The sequence below is a fragment of the Loxodonta africana genome, chromosome 1 (genome assembly GCF_030014295.1).
Source record: "Loxodonta africana isolate mLoxAfr1 chromosome 1, mLoxAfr1.hap2, whole genome shotgun sequence".
NCBI lineage: Eukaryota > Metazoa > Chordata > Mammalia > Proboscidea > Elephantidae > Loxodonta > Loxodonta africana.
In genome coordinates this window covers 141,119,798-141,142,152 of record NC_087342.1, presented here as the reverse complement: position 1 = coordinate 141,142,152, position 22,355 = coordinate 141,119,798, and the positions used below count along the sequence as shown (strand labels likewise).

General features: G+C 34.8%; 1 protein-coding gene across 1 annotated transcript in view; it reads left to right on the top strand.

The window, feature by feature from the left end:
• Positions 1-22,355, top strand: part of LCA5 (lebercilin LCA5) — a 44,278-nt gene that overhangs the window by 16,953 nt on the left and 4,970 nt on the right. Inside the window, exons 3-6 of the mRNA XM_003404382.4 lie at positions 331-860; positions 18,259-18,396; positions 19,478-19,574; positions 20,299-20,441. Coding sequence (XP_003404430.1) covers positions 331-860; positions 18,259-18,396; positions 19,478-19,574; positions 20,299-20,441 — 908 coding nt within the window. The remainder of the gene's footprint in view (positions 1-330; positions 861-18,258; positions 18,397-19,477; positions 19,575-20,298; positions 20,442-22,355) is intronic.

The following is a 22,355-nucleotide window of genomic DNA, read 5'->3' as shown; positions in this document are numbered from 1 at the left end:
CATCCTGCCATCCTATATAGAAGGGTAGAAGTGGTTAAAGGCTCATCCTGCCATCCTATATAGAAGGGTAGAAGTGGTTAAAGGCTCATCCTGCCATCCTATATAGAAGGGTAGAAGTGGTTAAAGGCTCATCCTGCCATCTTTTAAAACAATGCAAAATAATCCCATATAAGCTACTTGTATATCATTTCTGATGGTTTGGAATATTCTTTAAGTATTGTAAAATCCTTTTGTAAAGAAAAAAAAATAATGTTAAGGATTGACTGTGTTGAAATGAATAAATACTACAACATTTGGTACAGCTTTTTTTTACGTTATTTCTTTTTCTAGCCCCTGGAAAATCAAGCCCTAAGAGTCTACCAAACAGAAAGGGAGTCAGAGGCGGATATCGCTCCCAGAGCCTCAATAGGGAAACACTTCGGAAAGATCCTGATCTTGTTACAAAACGGGTTCTTTCTGCAAGACTGCTAAAAATCAATGAGTTGCAAAATGAAGTGACTGAACTTCAGGTCAAGTTAGCTGAGCTGCTAAAAGAAAATAAGGCTTTGAAAAGGCTTCAGTATAGACAGGAGAAAGCCCTGAATAAGTTTGAAGATACAGAAAATGAAATTTCACAACTTATACTTCGACACAACAATGAGATTATAGCACTCAAGGAACGTCTAAGAAAATCTCAAGAGAAAGAACGGGCAACTGAGAAAAGGGTAAAAGATACAGAAGGTGAACTATTTAGGACAAAATTTTCCTTAAAGAAGCTGAAAAAGATCTCTGAAGCTAGACATCTACCTGAACGAGATGATTTGGCAAAGAAACTGGTCTCAGCAGAATTAAAATTAGATGATACTGAGAGAAGAATTAAGGTAAAATTTCTACAATTTCTAATCGTGTTGCCGTGCATTGTTTCTCACTGGGCATTTAGTATGCTTATTTTAAACTGCTTATTGCAGTTTGGCATTTGCTTAGACGTTGCAACTATTTTTAGTGTTATTTTTGTGAGTAAGAAATTAGAAATTTAAGATGTATATTATAGAGCAGGATGTAAAGGACTGCATTACTTCAGTGGGCCACAAGTTAATGAATGGATGTTTAAAAAAAGAAAAAAAAAAAAAACACCCATTGCCATGAAGTCAATTCCGATGCATAGCAACCCTATAGGACAGAGTAGAACTGCCCCATAGGGTTTCCAAGGATCGGCTGGTGGATTTGAATTGCCAGTCCTTTCGTTAGCAGCTTACCACTTATCCACTGTGGGGTTTGATTCCATGGATTTTAGGCATTTTTGAAAAATATTCTATTTGATTATCTGATTGTTTCTCTAAAATTGAAAATGATACTGTAGTCACAGTGTATAAAACTGACATTTTGGGGCCATTGTGTAAGAAATACCACATGAGCAATGTTTTCTGTTTTTATTTCTGTGCGTGTTTTTGAATGATTAAATTAGTTACGGTACATCTTTTGGGGGTGGATGAGAGGATGTTGAGTAAGTAGTTTGAGAATACAGCAGACCTTTAAACAATATTTTTCTCTGGAGATGGAGAGAGGAAGAGTACTGTCCCACAGCTGTTACACAGGGGGTTTGTATTAGTTGCCACCAGCAGCATAGATATCAAACAGAAGCCCTAAGTCAGGGCTAATGCTTAGAATTGATAAGTAGTTTGAAAAGCAAAGGTAGGAAAAATTACAGGAATAATGCCTGATGTGAGAGTTGTCTGAGCAAGAGAAGCTCAGAACTATAAATAAATCCCAGCTTTCTGCAGTGTATTAATTAGGTGTTTTTCATACATGGGATGTTACAGTACTTCTTAGTCTGTAAATATACCATGCCCACTATACCAGTGCTACGTCCAAATGCAGTAGCTTATTAAATATTGTGTACGTCAGTGTCCAGAAAAAGTGCTTAACTGATTCTCCAAAAAAAAATCTGTTTGATTGTCGTGTCTCATTTTGCAAATTAAAACTCAAGAAAGTCCTTAGTATCCCTTGGAATTTCAGAAAAATTTTAGTGATTCCATCTTTAAATTTTGTGCTATTCTTTTCTAAGATGGTTGGCTGTATGGTGTTAGTTTTTTGTTTTTCTTTTGGTGTAGCTTTTTAAGAGTCTCTCCTTAAGCTGGAATTTGTGGCAGGCAGCTTTGTTTGTTTATAGCTTGTCTCATTCCAGAAAGAATTTCAAGGCACAACTCTTACTCGTTAGCTATGTTTTCTTCTTAGGAAAAAAACATGCCTTAAGCTTATCTGTAACTAGTTGAGCTGTAGAAGACTTTCCCTCCCAGTTATCTTAACATCAACCTATAAGTTGGGTCCAGGCTCATTTTGTTAGGTTTTGGACAGAACGTACAGAATCTTAGTTACTTACGAGTACAGTGGTTTAGAAATGGATACATGGTTGGGAAATAAACAGCCGGAAGTGTGAGAGGAGAAAACCCTTTCCTCCCAATCCTCCCACCCTTCTCCACCCTTGTGTCAGTTGTCTTTCCCTCCTAGAAATCAGCCTACCTTGTGCAGCCATATCCCAGGGATAGAGAACCACTTGATGGGGTTAATTTGTTAAGCTGTGCACAAAAGTCCCGTCAGCTAAATCAGACTGCACGTTTACTTCCTTAGAGTTAGCTTTATACCTTTATTTTGGTTTTTACCTTAATAAATTTCTTTGAAAGAGTCCTGTCAAATTAGTAGCCCTATTTTAATATATTTATTTATCTAATTAGTATTAATTAAAAAATTAGCATTTAAATATAACATATGCACAACCCAACTTGTATAGCAGAAAAACATTTTTAGTCTGTCCAGCAATTTTAAGTCCATGTAGTAGTTCTCAAATTTTTTGGTCTTTAGATCCCTTTATAATTCTAAAAATTATTGAGGACCCCCCCAAGAGCTTTTGTTTATGTGGGTATATCTATTGATATTTACCGTATTAGACATGAGAATTGAGAACATTTAAAAATATTTCTTAATTCGCTTAAAAAATAACTCATTATATTTTATCATAAATTTTTAGTGGAAAATAACTTTACCAAAAAAAAAAAGGGCAAAAGTGGCATTGTTCTATGTATTTGCAAACCTCTTAACGCATGACGTAATAGAGAACAGCTGGATCCTCATCTGCTTCTGCATTCAATCTGTTGTAATATGTTTCGGTTGATAAATCTTAAAAAAATTCAGCCTGACAAAGATGTGTACAGTGGTTAGAAAATCGAGGAGTATTTCAATAGCCTTTTCAGGTAACTGGATATTTTTCTGTGGTACTGTACCGAAACTCAGCAAGTGGTGTTTCTTAAATATTATTTTCCATGTGGAATCTGAAACCATATCAGTGAACATTTTGTACTCTGTCACATTAAAATCCCATGTTCTTTCAGGCCCTTTGAATGGATGTTTTACCCATGCTTGATCTTGTAACATTATGCTTTGGTCATTTGGAAAATATTGGTTCATTTAGTTTTGTATATTTTCCAAATGTTGATGCATTTTATTATACAATATACATGTCATGTAGCCTTTGGAAAACTCCACTGTACATATATGAGACAATAAAATGAAAACAGCAAATAATATCTTATTATTATGAAGTAGTTTAGACCTTGTAGAACCCTGAAAAGTACTCAGGGACCTTTAGGGGTCTCCATACTATCCTTTGAGAATCACTGATACAACTTACATAAGCAATTCCTTTATCAGCAACTTCATTAGCAATTCCTCCAACAGGCAGTTTATTTTAGTGACTGCCAAACTGTACCATTGCTTAGTGGGCTTGGGACTAGCCTCTAATAGAGGCTGAAGGTAAAGTTAATGATTCTGTCTGAGCACCTCATAAGACTTACAGCTAGGGTTGCATTCCTAACGCCAGGGCCTCACCAAGGATGTAGTAGCACATTAATCATGGATACAACCAATAGTATGTCATAAAGGAAATTTTAACTATCATAAGACTATAATCATCAAATGGGTAATTATCATCTAAGTCTTAGGAAAAGATTGTAAATGTTGTAGCACATACATGATTATCAAAAGGACTGAGGTAAACTAAAGCACACATGTAGTATATAAAAAAAAAAAGCCAACTTTTTTTTTTTTAACATTGGATTGGCATCGAGTAAATTGCCTTGTCAGAAAAACATAATGAACCTATTTATAAGACTTTCTCTTGCAGCCTTGGAAACCCTGGTGGAATAGTGGTTAAGCGTTGGGCTGCTAACCGAAAGGTCGGTAGTTCGAATTCACCAGGCGTTCATTGGAAACCCTATGGGGCAGTTCTACTCTGCCTTATAAGTTCTCTGTGAGTCGGAATCGACTCAACGGCAGTGGGTTTTTTCCCCGCCCCCCTTGCAGCCTTAGTATCACAAACCTGTCAAAGGAAGGTTGAATAGATTTCTTTTTCTCTTAAAAAAGAAACTGGCATTCAAATTCCCTTGACCCTAGAGCTGCCCTGAAGTAGGTATTTTAAATATTTCTTGTTGATAAAGATATTGCCTCCCACTGTAAACTATTTTCAAAAAGTAAGAATTGATTTAGTATTATCTCCCATTTACCATTCTTTGTTTATTCAGAAGGAGAATTGAATTGTCCTAGTATTGGACCAAGTGACGTGACTAGAAATGAATTAGTGCCAATAGGTTACTTTTCCTTCGACTTTCCCTACCATACCTTACACTAATGGCTAGGTATCTGCTGGAAAAGATTTTCTGTTCTGTCACCCCTCAGAAATCCAAATCCAGAAGCTCTGCCTCTGTCTTGCCTACCTGATCTATACTATTTCCAACAAATGAAGCTAATTAGAATAGAATAGTAGACTCAGACCAGGAGGTCAGCTCAGCTCTTGTCCTTCTCTGACTTTGCGCAGCTCTCTTAACTTCCAGGTTTCAGTTACTTCATCTAAGGAATTATATTGAATGACTTCAGAGGCCCCTTTCAGTTCTGAAATAGAATGAGTCTGAATTCATACTTTGAAGCCTTTTGAATCCACCTGGTGCTCCTTGGAAACTGTATGGGACAGTTCTGCTCTGTCCTATAGGGTCGTTATGAGTCGGAATCTTCTCAACGGCAATGGGTTTGGTTTTTTTTTTTTTTTTGGTTTGGCATGCCAAAAGTATTTTGAACATGTGAAAAAGTATCGTGAAGTACCTTTTATAAAAAGTATTAAAAAGAGAGACTGCTTTTAAAATAGCCTCATACATACGTTTGGATCCTACTAATTTTTATTGTGGAAACTCTGGTGGCATAGTGGTTAAGTGCTATAGTTGCTAACCAAAAGGTTAGCAGTTCGAATCCACCAGGTGCTCCTTGGAAACTCTGTGGGGCAGTTCTCCTCTGTCCTATGGGGTCGCCATGAGTTGGAATTGACTCAGTGGCAACAGGTAGTAATTTTTATTGTATAATAAAGAATTGACTAGATTTTATTTTACACATACACACACATATATTTTATCATTTTTGGAGGGGAAAGATGTATAATGAAATTATGAGATCTGTGATTGAAGTGTAAAATTCAAAACCATTTCGGTTTCAGAATTTTTCATTGTTCATAGAAACTACCCATTTAGATAGAAGCAGTTGTTAAAGCAATTTCTTAGTTAATACTTTAATAATTTTTCTATTGGAAAAGTAACATAAGCACTAAAAAATCTAATACAAAGAGGCCTACAGTGACATATCAGTTTCTCTTCTATGCTGTGCGTTCAGGCCCCATCCCAAGAAACAGCCACTGTGGAGAAATTTTCTCTACGTGCATAATCATGTCTGTCTGTATCTCTTTTCTCAGCCCTCTAACCACAAATGAGAATGTACCAGACACACTGCTCAGTGCCTTGTTTTTTCACTGAGAAATGTATTTTTGCACTTCTTACATATCATTGTGTGTATGTATATATGTATGTATTCACATACACAAAATATTTGTCTCCGTAAAGACTGCATAATATCCCATTCTGTAGGTATAATATGTTGAGCCTTTCCTTTATGTATGTATGGTTTCTTGTTTGGGGGCAGTATACAAATAGAAAATTCCTAGACATGGAAGTCCCTGGATCAATAAAGCATTTAAAAGTCATTTTTGGCTATTAATAGAAGGTTTCTAAACAAATGCTACGGAATAATAATTTGCTTTTCTTGAAAGTAATTAAAGTTAAACCTGTTTTTTAATGATTAAATTGGCCCTCCTTGTGATTAGTATCATTCAGTGAGGTTTTAAAATATTTGCCTTTTTAGGAGAACGTATTTAACATGGAAACATTGATTGGCTTTGCCATTTTACTTGAATCAGAAATTACGGGCTTAGAATTCAGGGCCAAATAAAAATTTGAATTCAATTATTTAATTTATATTTTAATTATACTGTTAATTAACAAATCTACGCCTTAAGCTGTTAAATTCCTAATTAAACTTGGCATTTTACACACGTGCACACACACACACGCACACGCACAATATAAATAAAGGTTCAAATTCTGGTTATACCATGCTAGCTTTATGATGTGGGATACCGCTTAGATTATCTGATCCTCAGTTTCCAGTCTGTAAAGCTTTGCAGATGGTGATAAACAGTTTTGGAGATTAAGTTCATAGTGAGTCTGGCTGGCTCAGTGCCTGGCACTTACCAAGCACCTAATCTTTGATTTAAGAATATAGAAGCGTACTCAAAGAAAAATACATTTTCTGTAAGTAAATAGATAGAGCGTGGTAGAATTCTAGAGTTTGAAAGGACCATAGGAATGGTTTAGTGCAGTAGTTTTCAAATTAAGCTTACGTGGACTTTTGCATTTTTTTTTATTGTTTTAAAATAAGGTTCAATTTTACTGATTTGGTCCGTTGGTTTTTCACATGTTGGCAGTTCTTCACAGGCTACCAGATAAAGGCTGAACTGTTCTGCATTGTGATTGGTGAGTCAGGCTGCAGAGAGGGTTTCAGAGACTCACTTGCCCAGCAACCTAAGCCATCCTCTGAAATACCTTCATGGGAATCCCTTAGTCTTGTCCAGTTCAAGCATTTAACTGGTGAGGAGAATGAGAGAGGTGTTATTTGCCGTGTTCTAGGTCACATAGTGGGACTAGGACCACATGTCTGGGATTAGAACTATAATCTTCTGTCTCCCATTTTGTGCTCTTTTGATTATTGGATTCTCACTTTAATAAAATCCTAGCAATTTCACTACATATTTAAGAACTGAGTGATAGGTTCTTCTTACAGTAGTACATTTTGTGTGTGTGTGTGTGTGTGTTCATAATTTCAAATGATAGATTGAACTGAAACATTAAATTTTGGTTATTTTACTAGTATTTTCTGAAAAAATGATCTACAAACTGTAAAAGAAAACCACATTCTCAAAGTCTGCTAATTCTTTGTATGCAATTTGTTGATTAGAAACCATTTTCGAAATCTTTTTCTTTTTGGTGCTAACTGTAGTAAATACTGTAGAAGAAAATCAAACTGTGTTGGAAGAAAAAAAAACGCAGAGTACAGTTCTGACGAGGAACATGATAGAAGGTTCTGGAAAGAATGGGAGAAAAATACAGAACAAAACTCAAATTCCTAAAAAGGATCAGACTTATTAGACCAATAGAGACTAGAATAAACCCCCGAGACTATTGCTCTAAGATAACTTTTGAACTTGGACTTGAAGCTATTTCTGCAGGTCACCATTCATAGATTGGCTTGTAAAAAAAAACTATCACTTGTAAGTAATGTGCTCCCTTAAACAATTATCTGTATGAGACCAAGTAGTTAACATTTACCCAAAAGCACAAATGAGAAGGCAACGAGGGGAAGGAACAGTAGATCAATAGAAACAGAACAAACAGAATGGGAATAATGAGAATGCTGACTGACACTGTAAAAATTGTAACCAAGACAAGGAACAATTTGTATAAAAAATTGTTGAATGTGGACCTAATTTGCTGTGTGAACATTCACCTAAAACACAATAAAATATTATTAAAAGCCTCAGTAAACAAAAACTTGCAAAAAATTTTAAAGAAAACGGCAGAAGTTTCAATTAGAGCCAGAACAAGAGCTAGTGTAGGCCCACTACTTAGGGCAGACATGTAATGCAGAGAGGGAGTGTGACTATTGGATTCCAAGTTTGTTTTTATCTTGTCCTGCTTAAATCACATGAAGAAATAATAAGAGATATATAAACCAAAAAAAAAAAACAAACCCAGTGCCGTTGATTCCGACTCATAGTGACCCTGTAGGACAGAGTAGGACTGCCCCATATAGGAGCACCTGGCAGATTTGAACTGCCAGCTCTTTGGTTAGCAGTCGTAGCACTTAACCACTAAGCCACGAGGGTTTCCAAGAGATACATAGCTCATTTAAATGAGCTCAGTCTCCACATTTGGATGAATTATTCCCCAGAGGACGGAAGAACCTGTGGGAATGTGACTTCAGAGCCTTTGACAACATACTTTGGGGAGTTATGAAGACTAGGAAAGATAAGAAGAGAAAAAGTAAGTAGCAGTGTTTTCAAAGGTCAGTGGAGGTAGATGTCCGAAATTATCAGTTAGTAAGCGTAATGTTAATCTATACCAAAATTATAATACATTTTGGAAAATATTGTTCATGTAGAACTGTCCTTCCATTTTTTTCCCCTTAGGATTGCTAGATTGGTGCATCAAGAAGCCATAGTATAGTGTAACTTATTATCAGTAAGTCTTTCTTGTTTTTTGTTGGAGAAATGTGGACTGGTTGAAAATAATGCTGGAAAGCTTTGCAATTAGATCAGTAACTACCCAAAGGGTGCTGATAAATAAACCACCGTCAGCTTGGAGAGAGGATCTCTAGATCCTGTCCTTTTCAGCATGTTTATCAGCGAATTTAACTAGGCTCCTAAAGGTTTTATTTGATTTTGTGTTTCTGACATTTGACACACTGCCTGGAATAGAATTAGCATTTCCTAAAAGAATGAATAGATGGATGGATGAAGTAAAATGACATTCTTGACAGGTTCAGAAATAGGAGGGGCAGCTAATTTGATGGATGCTAAGATCAAGATTGAATTTATCTCCCTAGGTGAAAATGTAGCCCAAAATAAGCAAGATAAAATTTAACATGGTTAAGTGTTAAGTACTCATTTTTTTTCCTGTGCGTCTTGACTACCTTTTGGGGAGACTTGGCTTGAGAGTAATTCAGTTAAATAAGTATGGTGTTTTAGTTGATGACCCTATTTTCATAAAGCTGTTTGAAAAGTTAGCAGAAGGAGCAAAAAGTTAACCAAGTATTGTGGTGCCCAGGTCCTAGAAGATAATAACTCTAATTTTACTGGTCAGATAACATCAGTAATAAAAAAAAAAAATTTTTTTTCCTTTTTTTTTATATCAGTAATAGATACTAAATTTTAGGTAACAAACTGGTATGTAGAGCACAAGCAGAATAGCCAGGGGTTCTGAAAACTGGTGTATGTATAAGAAACAGTGGAAGAAACATGGAACCATGGGCTTGGTTAACATTAAGGGGAAAGGTAACTTAATATGTAAAAGGCTGTCCCATGGAAGAGAACTACATTTGTTTTTGGATGTTCCTAAGGGCAATACAAACTTAGTGGATATTAGTGAAAAGCTAGTTTCAGTTCATTCATAAGACAGAGCTTCCTAATAATGAAAATTACTGTGTAATGATATCAGTTTGTACAGAGGTCTTATGACATTTGTAGACCTGTTTTAATAAATGTAATGTGGTTTAAGTTTGTATTGCTTTATTAATAAAAATCAAGTTTTTTTCTTTTAAAAAATCTATTTTTACAAAAGTATCACATGTGCAATGTGAAAAACCGAGAAAAGTAAAAAATAAAATAAAAACTTAATGTTCCTATGACCTGAAGGTCACAACTTTTAACATTTTAATGTGTATCCTTCTGGATCTTTCTTGGTGAGAGAGAGTGTGGGTGTTCTATAGGACAAAATTGCCTTCTGTTACTAACATGCTAGGATTTTTGTTTTAAATCATGGGTAGGTTTTTTTTTTTTTTTTTTAAGTCTTGTGCTTCTTGTTAGCTTCTATTGAAATGATGTTTTTTTCTCATGTAATTTATTAACATGGCCAATTACATTTATATATCTTTCATGTTAAACTGTTGTTTTCTTTATAAACCCTACTTAGGCCTGATGTAGTTTTTATACTTTGCTAGGATTTGTTTGGGATTTTTGCAGTGATATTCATGTGTAAGACTGGCCTATGATTTTATTTTTTTCAAGTCCCCCCCCCCCGACCCCTTTCCAGTTTTGGCATCAAGATTATAAAGTTTCATGGAGAATGATTTGGAGAGTTCTTCCTTCTTTCTGTGTTCTTTTACAGATTGTAAATATGTGCCTCTTCTTTTTCTTGTTAAAGTCTGTCAAAATTTTGTTAGTCTTCTCAAAAACCAGCTTTTGCTTTTGTTGATCTTTGTTTTCTACTTTGTTAATTTCTGTTATTATTTTTTCTCCTTTGTTTGGGTTAACTTTGTTCTTTTTCTAACTAGTTAAGGTTAGCCTAACATTAATTCTTAATCCTTCATGTTTTCTATTTCAGGCTATAAACTAGTACTGTTTCAGTTTACTCTCGAAAGTTTTGAAATTTAGTGCTTTATTACTGTTCAGTTCCAAAAAATTTTAATTCCTGTTACTATTTCTTCTTTATGCGTTACTTAGAATTGTGCTTTTTTATTTCCAAGTGTGTGTTGGTGTGATGATTTGGTGGTTAATGTTTTCTAATTTTCTTGCATGGTAGAAAGAGAACATGAGCAGTATGCTGTTGATTCTTTGATATTTATTGAGACTTCCTTTGAAGCATGGTGTATAAACAGTTTTGTAAAATGTATTACTGCTTAGAAAGAATGTTCTATACTCATGACATGCAAAGTTCTCATTACATCCGTTAGGTATGTTCAAATCTTCTCTAGCCATACTCATTTTATGTTTGCTTTGATCCATCAGTTTCTTAAAGATATGTTATTCTCACAATATTATTGCAGACTTGTTGATTTTGTATAATTCTGTCATTTAGCATATTTAGAAGGTATGTTATTTTTAGGTTCAGAATTGAACCTAAAACACGTTCTGAGTTGATTCTAGTTGGTTTCTAGTGGATTTTTCTTTTTATTATTAAATAATAACTGTTTATTCCTAATAGTGGACTCCTAGGTGGTGTAAATGGTTAACTTGCTCAGCTGCTAACTGTAAGGTTGTAGGTTTGAGTGCCAGAGGTGCCTCGGAAGAAAGCTTTGGCGATCTACTTCTGAAAAATTAGCCGTTGAAAACCCTGTGAAGAACAGTTCTATTCTGACACACGTGGGGTTGCCATGAGTCAGAAGCAGCTCAATGGCAACTAATTTTTATCTCTCATAATGCTTTTGTCTTAAAATCTATTTGGCCTATACCAGTTATCTTTTGGTTGCCATATTTTTACACAAATAATGCACACGTTCTACTTTTTTTGGGGGGCAACTGTGCCCTCCTCCCATGTGGTATTTTTGTAAGTGTGCTATTTTTATTAGCATAGTGAGCTTACAGAAATACCTCGCACAGGGGATGGTGCAGTTGGCAAAAAAAAAAAAAAGGAACACGCGTGTTATTTGCATAAAAATAAAATGATAGTATTTTCACCCAATGTATTTTTTCTTTACTTTCAACCTTTTTTTAGTAATATGTTTTATCTCTGTGCTTGTACAGTATTTGACTAGATTTAAAATAAAAGAATCCAACAGAAAAATATCTCAACAAAGTCATTCATATATTTGTTGTGGTTACTGAGATATTTGAATTTGTGTTACCTTTAAAATCAAAATTGGTACTATATTACCTTCCTAGGACTGCTGTGACAAAGTACCACAAATGGAGTGGCTTAAAACAATAGAAATTTATTCTCTCACAGTTCTGGAGGCTAAGGGTTCGAAATCATGGTATAGACAAGGCCATGCTCTTTCTGAAGGCTTTGGTGGGGGGGATTGTTCCTTGCCTTTTGCTAGCTTCTGGTGATTGACAGTAATCCTTGGCATTCTTTGGCTTTTGGATGCATTATTCCAATCTATACCTCTTTGAGAACATGGCATTCTCCTTGTGCATGTCTGTCTCTCTGTCTTGTCTCTTCCTTTTATAAGGACCCCAACCATATTGGATTAAGGGCCCACCCTACTACTTCTACTATAGTATGATTTCATCTTAATAAATACACGTGCAATGACTTTATTTCCAATAAGGTCACATTCTGAGGTTCTGGGAAGGACGTGAATATTTGGGGGACATTATTCAACCCAGCACAATTATCATCTTTTCTGTCTGCTGCTTTTTTTCTCCTTTCCTGTCTTTTGCCCTTTCCTCTTCTATTGAACTGTCATATTCAGTTTCTAATCTTTTAGAGTTTATCTTTACATTTTTAAAGCATGTACTTACATTAAGGAAATCTAAAGTAAATAATACCTCTGTTCTTCAAACTTTACCAAGATGATGGAACACTTTCTCCAGTATCTTCTCATGCCATCTTTTGTTGCCTAATGTTTTAATTTACCTTATTTTAAAATTCCTCTTAATTTTTTAACAGTACTTACTAGCTTTACCAGTACTTTCTTTGCTTATCATTGCTTATTGTATTTCACCATTTATCATCATTGCTTCCTTCCTTCAGTGTTCAATTTTTACTTTTACTGAGGTATATCCCTTGGCCATTCTTTCTGTGAGGGCTTCTGAGTGGTAAAATTCTTGGTCTTTGTCTACAAATATTTTATTTTGTCCTCACTACTGAATGGTAATTTCACTGGGTCTAGATTATTGTCATTTGGAATTTCATAGTATATTTTATCACTGTAACTTTTAGCATTTTTCTCTTTGGGTTTGATGATTTCCTGTTTTGCCCCCAAATATCTAGGATTAAGGTTTTTATTTTATTTTCTTGTTTTTATTTGGAAATAATTTCAAACCTACAGAGAATTATAAAAATAAATTAGTACAAAGAATACTTACGTACACTTTACGAAGATTACGTATTTTTAACATTTTGCCCCATTCGTATTATCATTTGTGTGTGTGCTGATTCTCTTTTTTTTAATATACACACTTACTAGCTTTACCAGTACTTCTTTATCATGCACACACACATAGTTTTTTTCTGAGCCACTCGATGAGTTACCTACAACATGGCCCTTTATTTCTAAATATAAAAAAACCCATTGCCATCGAGTTGATTCCAACTCATAGCGACCCTGTAGGACAGGGTAGAACTGCCCCATAGAGTTTCCAAGGAGTGCCTTGCATATTTGAACTGCCGACCTTTTGGTTAACAGCCGTAGCACTTAACCACTATGACATCCAGGGTTTCCATTTCTAAATATATCAGTATGTATTTCCTAAGACTGGGCATGTGTTCTTATATAACTATAATACAATTATGGTATAAATTTGCATTGATGTATTTTATCTAATTTACCATCCACACTACAGCTTTTTCAGTTCACTTAATATTGTCCTTTATAGCCCTTTTTCCCCTTCAGTATGGATCCAGTCTAGAGTCAATTATTGTGTTAGTTGTCCATGCCTCTTTAGCCTTCTTTAATCAGGAACATTTCTGCATACTTTGTCTTTTTTTTTTTAATAATCTATTTTATTTTTTGTTTGTTGAGAATATACACAGCCGAACATATTCACCAGTTTCTACATGTGCAATTCAGTAACACTGATTACATTCAAATTGTGCAGTCGTTCTCAACCTCTCTTTCCAAATTTTTCCTTCCCCATTAACATAAACTCACTGCCCCCTAAGTTCCTATTTAATCTTTCCAGTTGATGTCAGTTTGATCCCCATATAGTTCTTAAAAGAGCACAATATTCAAAGCAGCCATACTTTATGAGTTAAGCCAAACTATTGTTTATTTTTAAGGCAACTTTGGGGGATATTTTTGGTTTAGAGTTTAACGTTTAAAGATTATCTCCAGGCAGTAGTTGCAGGGGTACGTTCAGCTTCCGTGGCTCCAGAAAATCTGAATTCCATGAGAATTTTTAAATTCTATTCTACATTTTCTGCCTTTTGATCAGTATTCTTCTTTAGAATCTTTGATCAAAATGTTTAGTATTGGTAGCTGGGCACTATCCAGTTTTTCTGGTCTCATGACAAAGGAAGCAATTGTCCATAGAGGCAGTTAGTTGCTGTCTTTTTTGACATTCACATTTTTGAAGAATATAATCCCTGACCTATTTTCGTTTAATAGCACATTCAAATTTTGTGTTTCTCTGGTGTTTCTTTGTGATTAGACTCAGGATTTACATTCTTGGCCAGAATACTGAATGAGGTCGTTTTAAGTGCCATTAAGTCAATTTCAACTCATATCGACCTCAAGTGATGCAGTCGAACACCCCAATAAGGTTTTCTAGGCTGTAATCTTTATGGGAGCAGATCTCCAGGTGTTTCTCCTGCGGAGCCACTGAGTGGGTCAAACTGCCAACCTTATGGTTAGCAGCCAAGCTCTTTACCATTCCTCCACCAGGCCTCCTGAGAATACTGAATAAATGATTATTATTTCCTTCTCAAGATATCACATCTCTAGGCACTTGATGGAAACGCTGGTGGCATAGTGGTTAAGTGCTACGGCTGCTAACCAAAGGGTCAGCAGTTTGAATCTGCCAGGCACTCCTTGGAAACTCTGTGGGGCAGTTCTGCTCTGTCCTATGGGGTCGCTATGAGTCGGAATCAACCCAGCGGCACTGGGTTTGGTTTTGGTTTGGTTAGGCACATGATGTTCACCTGTCCTTCATTGTTGATGTTAATTTTATCTCCTCGCTGAGGTGTTGCTTGATTTCTCTACCATATATATAATTATTATTATTTTTTCTCCCATGAAACTAATGAATAGTTTCATTTAATGTGTGGAGACATGTTAAGACCATATAAATATGTTACTCCTCATCAAAATTTAGTATCCAGTGATAATTCTTACCTAATGCATTCTTAATCATGATGGTTTTTCCAACTCCATCTCTCTCTCCATATGTTCAGTTCTGGAATATTCTTAGCCTTTTGTTTATTTGCTTTATTTTTTCAATATTGCTTTTCCCCATACTCATTATGTTCTTCTAGATTCCTAATACATCTATGTGGGACATTCTCATTCTGTCCTCCCTGACTTCTTGCATATTTTCCTGTCTTTTTTTCTTCTGACACTTCTGTGTAATTTTCATCAGTGTCTTCTAGTTCAATAATTCCCTCTTCAGCTATGTTTATTCTGCTATTTAATATGTCCATTTCTTTTTTAAAATCAGTGAATGTAAGTTTCATTTTTAGGAATTCTTTTGGATTTTTAAATTAATTTCTTATTTCGTACAGGTAGTGTAAATTCATATATGGCATAGACCTGGAGCTTTCATTTCTTAGAGGTAACTTTTTTCTAATATCTACTGCTCAGGAAAGAAGGCAAACCTCCTTTCTACTTCCTGGCCTGTCATACCTGCAGGTTTATTTTTAGTTCTCTTCTTTCAAATGAGGCTGTAAGTAAGGGGGTTCTAGACCAAGTCTCTCCCATGCCCACCCAGTTTCATCTAAGCCCGGCCCCAGTTCCCTGTTAGAGTTAGAAACCCCGCTTCTAGCACTTGGAGCCTATATTCAGATCATAATTCTGTAGCTTACCACGGTGTCTGCTCTAGTTTGTACTTCTCACTTCCTTTTCTGTCGTAGGAATATTCCAGCCTTTCTTTTGAAACTGGTTATTTTTGTTTGTTTGAATGTTTTTAATTGTATTTTATCTCGCCTTTTTATGTGTTTGTAGTGGGAAGAGACCTGGTCTATATAGGCTCAGTCTGACATGATGCCAGTGTATAAGTGTTGATTTTTTTTTGCTTTGTTTCAATTTCAAAATCATATTTTCATGAGATAATGCTGTGGCGAACATATTAATTCATAACATGTCCCATTAATTAGGGAGTGGAAATATTAGGCAGAGTGTAAAGAGGTATATGTTCAAGACATTTTGTTTGCCTACAGACAATTTCTGGTATTCGTAAGAATCAAATCCCTTGCAGTAATGGTTTATCGTACTCCCCGTTTGGTTTGTAGCCTATAGGTTGGAAATAAGAACATATAAACCCTTTTTTTTTTTCAGTCTCTTGATGTATACCATTAAATTGCTTCCAAACAGGAATGGATAGTTTTTTTTTTTTTTTTTAAACTAGTAGTTTTTGAACACTATTGTCAATACTGGGTATCATTTATTTTTATCATGTGCTAATTTGGTAGGTGATGTTTTGCTTTTCTTATTGTCATTTTAATCTTTTATTTATTTACTTAATGATGCACATTAAGAGTCTTATGACCACAACTGAAAGACAAATGACAAAGTATATGTATGTTGGGGAGTTATATTTGTAATATATATGACCCCCCGCCAGAAACCAAAAAACATTGCTGTTCAGTCGATTCGGACTCATAGCGACCCTATAGGACAGAGTAGAACTGCCCCATAGGGTTTCCAAAGCTGTATATCTTCACTGGAGCAGACTGCCACATCTTTCTCCCGTGGAGCCAGCTGGTAAGTTTGAACTGCTCACCTTCCAGTTAGCAGCTGAACACTTTAACCACTGTGCCACCATGGCTCCAATATATGTGACAGTGAAATAATATCCTTTATATATATATATATATGTAAAAAGAACACTCACAGATCAGTTAGCAAAGAATGAACATACCAATAAAACAAAATGGCAAACACTATGAAAAAGTAATTCAGAAAGAATATGGATGGTCAATAAATACATGAAAAATTAACCTTGCTAGGGTTTTTAGTATTTTTTAGTAATCAAAGAAACACAAATTAAAATAATGATATCCCTTTTTTCTTTTGGCCATTCCGATAGATTAAAGAATTATAATACCCAATTATAGCAAGAATGTGGTGAAATAGAGGCTACTAGCCTTTTGAAGAGAATGTAAATTGTTAAAACTAGAGGACATTTTGGTAATGCTTTTCAAAAGCCTTAAAATTGTACAAATATCTACCAACCCAGGAACATCATTTCTAAATACTAACCCTGAGGAAATAATAAAAGATAAACTTAAAGTCATATATACTAGGGTGTTTACCATAGAAATCATTGGGAACTATCCTAATGTTGTGCAGCAGAGTTTTGGTGAATAAATTATGATACCTCTAGAAAATAGGATACTGTTCCATTAAAAAAAGAAGAAAAGGAGTGTGATATTAGAGTATATATTGACATAGAAAAACAGTTATGATATTATTTAGTGAGAAAAAGGTATAAAAAAGCCTCAAATTGTATATACCAAATGTTGTGAATGATTCTCACAGTGTAACTGCTTTTTATTTTCTATTTTTCTTTATTTGTATTTTTATAAGACTTTAAAATGAATCTTACATTTGTAATAAAAAATTTTTTATATATAAAAAGCATTTTTTTAATCCAGAAATTAGGAATAGTACCTTGACAACCGAAGATATTTTAAAAGAAAGCATTTAAATGTACATTCTTTTATAAACTTCACGGAGTATTTTTGAAGACCATGGAAATGGCTATGGTTTTTTATCTAGAAATGCTTTAGAAATAAATGTATAAAACTCATTGCTGTCAAATCAATTTCGACTCATAGTGACCAAGTAGAACTGCCCTGTAGGGTTTCCAAGGAGTGCCCCGTGGGTTCAACTGCTGACCTTCTGGTTAGCAGCCGTAGCTCTTAACTGCTTCAACACCAGGCGCCTAGAAATGTATGTTGTTGTTAGGTGCTGTTGAGTCAATTCTAACTCACAGCAACCCTGTAGGATAGAGTAGAACTGCCCCATAAGGTTTCTAAGGCTGTAAATGTTTACAGTGGTTAAGAGGTCCCCTGCTAACGAAAAGGTGTGCAGTTCAAATCCGCCAGCTGCTCCTTGGGAAACCTAGAAATGTATATAAAAAAAGAAATGTATAGTACTGTGTAATTTTGGTTGCCTCTAATTATTTAATTATAAAATAATATCTCATTATTTTCTGAAGCAATGATTTTCAAAAGCCTGTGTTTCTCATCACGACTTCTGGGCTGTCTTTTGCTCCCAACTTAAATGATGTTTCAGGCAAATGCTTACGAATTTACTTAGAAATCATTGTGAGAAACAATGAAAAGAATGATAGGCTAGGTCATTTAGTAAATTGTTGGTCAATCTGTTTCCCAGTTTATGCTTATGAAACTTAAGCCCAGCCTGATTTGTATGTCCTGACTGGTATCACTGAAAACATCATTTTGACACTGCTAAGTGCAGTGTTTTACTGTTGAAGTTATTATTATTATTTTTTTAAATCTATTTTACTCATAGGAACTATCAAAAAACCTTGAGCTGAGTACTAACAGTTTCCAACGACAGTTGCTTGCTGAAAGGAAAAGGGCGTATGAGGCTCATGATGAAAATAAAGTTCTTCAGAAGGAGCTACAACGGCTCTATCAGAAATTAAAAGTAAGCATTTTAAGTTGCATTATTTTTCCCTGTAATATTAGATGAAATCCTATAGTTTAAAACACTAACTGCTACTATTCATATTTGTAAGTTGGTACAATATAATTAACAAAATTCTAATACTACCTTTGGCACTTACAAGGAAAGGTTTTATTAATTAATATAACCACTATAACACCAAAAGTGAAATACTTAGTACATTATTTGGAATGATGTAGCTGAAATAAATTGTAAAATCCTGGGAGAAAATTATGGCAACTGGAATTTTTCTGTGTTACATGGTTGAATAATCTAGTGTTTTTTCCCAGATAGCCCCATGATTTTTAAAATTGTTTCAAATAACGCCCTTCATTTTCAGTGTTTAGAGGGGGCATTGGAATTATTTAATTCTGTTAAAGCAGGTGTTTTTAACTCCTGCAAAATTGAATGTTTATACATTATCTTGCCTAGAGTTTTCATTTGTTAATCAAATTCTCAGAGAGACCCATGGCCCCAAAATGATTAAAAACACCCATGTTAAAAGAGGAATTGTCTAATTTTTAGCTCCTCAGTAATTCAGCACCCACGTTAGCACCCACATTTGAGAGATGCTAACTAAATTCTTAGTTTCTGTTGAAAGACAGTGAAGACAATACTAGCTCTATCAGGTAGGAGTGAATAGAAAATAGAGTTTGTCTCATTTGCTTTCATTTTCTTTCCTGCCAGGACATACTATTGTTAGGTCCATCGAGACAGTTCCGACTCATAGTGACCATGTGTACCACAGAATGAAACACTGCCTGGTCCCATGCCATGCTCACAATCATTGTTATGCTTGAGCCCATTGTTGTACCCACTGTTTCAGTCCATCTCGTTGAGGGTCTTCCTCTTCTCCACTGACCCTGTACATACTGGACTTTTAAAATTTCAAACCTAACTGTAGTAGATGCATTCATTTCTACAGTTTGGGAGTTATGAAGGGAAGTCAAGCCAGGTATAATTCAGTTTGGTAAGGAAAATACAGTTGACAAGGTAAGGATTTTTGTTTTATTTTTAAACTATGAATTCATATCCTTGATTAATTGTATTGGGTTATTTTCAGGAAAAGGAGAGAGAGCTGGATATAAAAAACATATACTCTAATCGTCTGCCAAAGTCCTTTCCAAAGAAAGAAAACGAATTTGCACTAAGAAAAAATGGTATAGTAGCTATAATTGTTATAAAAATGGTACTGTAGTTATTATTTATTAATAATAAGATAAATTCATTCTGAATTAGAAGGGAAGGTAAAGAACCTCATTAAATTAAATTGTATTTTTTTATAATTAAAATTCCCTTATAGTTAATTTTCAGAAATCCTATCAACTTTCTCAGTTTTATTCCCCTGAGGAGAGGTGAATAAAGTTATATTTTACATATTTTCTGAAGTTTTCTTATTGTAAATTTATTTAAAAAAATTTATGAAAAATTTTAAACATATTCCAAAGTAGAGAGAAGAATATAATGAATCTTCATGTATGCATCACCTAGCTTTACAGGTATACATTTTGCCAATTTGATCTATTTTCTCCATTTTTTTTTTCTGGAGTATTTTAAAGCAAATTTCAGATATTTCATTTCACTCAGATACTTTGGTATTGTTATGCATATCTTTAGTTTGTTTTAGCAAAAGTTTAACTTCTCTCTTCTGGGAATTGCAAAAGTTTTTAAATACAGATTTTGTAACATAATAGGATTTACAGTCAGAATTGTCCTCGAATCCCATTAATTGCCAGAAACAAAAATAGTAGTAATAAGTATTCATTGAGTTGAGCAAAACATGCGTTATCTCATTTAGATGGTGAATATATACTATTTGAATTCCATATATCTTAGCATTGTTCAATGTGATTAGAAAAAATCCTTTTATAATTTTCATGGTAGCTGCATGCCAGAGTGACTTTACAGACCAGTGTACAAAAGGAGTACAAACCAGTGACGACTTTGAGCTGGAAGAATTTCCTATAACACCACAAACAGTTATGTGTTATGAAAACACATGGGAAGAATCTGAACATCTTACTTTGGTGAGTTTAGCAATGTGATTAGGCACCAAACTCTAGGTTTGAAGTTATTCCTGAAAACACAGTATCAAACATTTTGAAATTCAGCAATGAAAGTAGTGCTGTATCTGTGTGAATATGCAGCTAACCTTTTAAAGAGAGATAACATCTATGTATTTCATTAAAGTCCTTTGGATTGACTCTTTTAGTCCATATTACATCTTTCATATGCCTCAGAAATGTTGATTGTACCTTTTGGATTGGAGGTAGGAGAGGAGAAGAATTTGCCTTCTGAGTTTTTTACTGTTATATCCACAGATAGTCTTGAAAACTGCCCACAGCTTTTACATTTAATAGAAAATTGCAGTAGTTTTGAAATGATTTGTTGTAATTCAACTACATTTAATTTCTTTAGCCTTTTATATATAGAGGAGCTTTACAGATTAGCGCAGTGCTAAAAAGATAATTGGAGTGGTATCTGCTGTCATACTATTCAGATTAGAGTGAGCTCTGTGTTGGACCTTCATTTAAAAGGACTTAACATACTGAGTCACTGGAAGGTCCTTTTTTATTTTTGTTTTTTTCCTAAGAGGATTTTATCTTTACTGTTTACACTTTAAACTCTGAAGACAAGAATACACAGATACGGTATATTTCATGTAATCTTACATTTTTGTGCCTTGTAAGTTTCCTAGTGACCCTGAGATCTCTTCTTATACTACAGACAGAAAGGGTGGACTGATATGGTTCCTCTGTGTACTCTAGTTTTTTGTTTCTTTAATTTGCTTTTGTTTTATAATTTGAAGTTGTTAGCTGTGTCTGCTAAATGTGTATCTTCCAGTATTTGCACTTAGTGAGACCAGATCATGTTGATTTGTCTCTTTGAAAATGGTAAAGTATGGAATAAAAATTGAAGAATAATTCTTGATTTTAAAGGATAAAAGTATTTGATCTTAATATTACAAGATTCAGCAGGAGGGGGCCACAACTTGAAAAGAGCCTTGGAGTAACACTACCTTTTAATTAAACTCTGGTTCTAACATTTTAGTTGTGTAACTTCTTGTAGCCTCAATTTCCTCACCCATAAAATGGGGACGGGACATTGGTTACCTTTCAGAATTGGATAATAACTCATTATCAGATTTATAAACCTCTCAAAACCCAGCCTGCTACTTTAAAGGGCCTCAGAAGATGGTAGCTGTGTTAGGTACAGGCTAAGTTGCAATTACAAAGAGACCCAGAACACCATGGCTCAAGCCACTAGAATCTTTTCTTTCTCTGGTAATAGACTGAAGGTCAGTAGGTTGTCCAGGACAGGTAGACATCTTTGTTCCATGGTTGGCATTCTGTCTTATTGCTCTCTCATCAAAGAGTTTAGTCCTCCTCTCTGTGGTTGGAACAGGCTCACTACTTTCATGGGAAGGCAGAACTGGGAGGTAGATGGCAAAAAGCTTTTGGATTTTTAATAAATGTGAACAGAAGTTGCATACATACGTCCACTCACATCCCCATGTCCCTGTCTAGCTGCAGGAGAGGCTATCAAATGTAGTCTCCATCTGAGCAGCCCTATGTTCTGCTGAAACTCAGAGGATTCTATTACTAAAAGGAAGGAGGGGAAAATGGGTATTAGGTGACAGTTCACAGTCTCTCCGAACAATAACTTCTGTTACTTTACTTTTACTAAGAAAAATTATACAAATGTATCTGAAAGGGGCCATAATAAGTAAGAAATTTGAAGTTGATTGCACTTTTACTTGATTTAAATATTGTAAAAATTATTAATTGGAGGCTTTGGGCATAGTATAAACTTGAATGATTTACTGCAGTTGTTACTGCCTGTGTTCTACTTCAACAACATCTCACTTGGTTACCATAGTTGGTTAACAGCCTTGTCTCATTAACTGAATTAATCAGATTTTGTGAAAATGTACAAAGCAA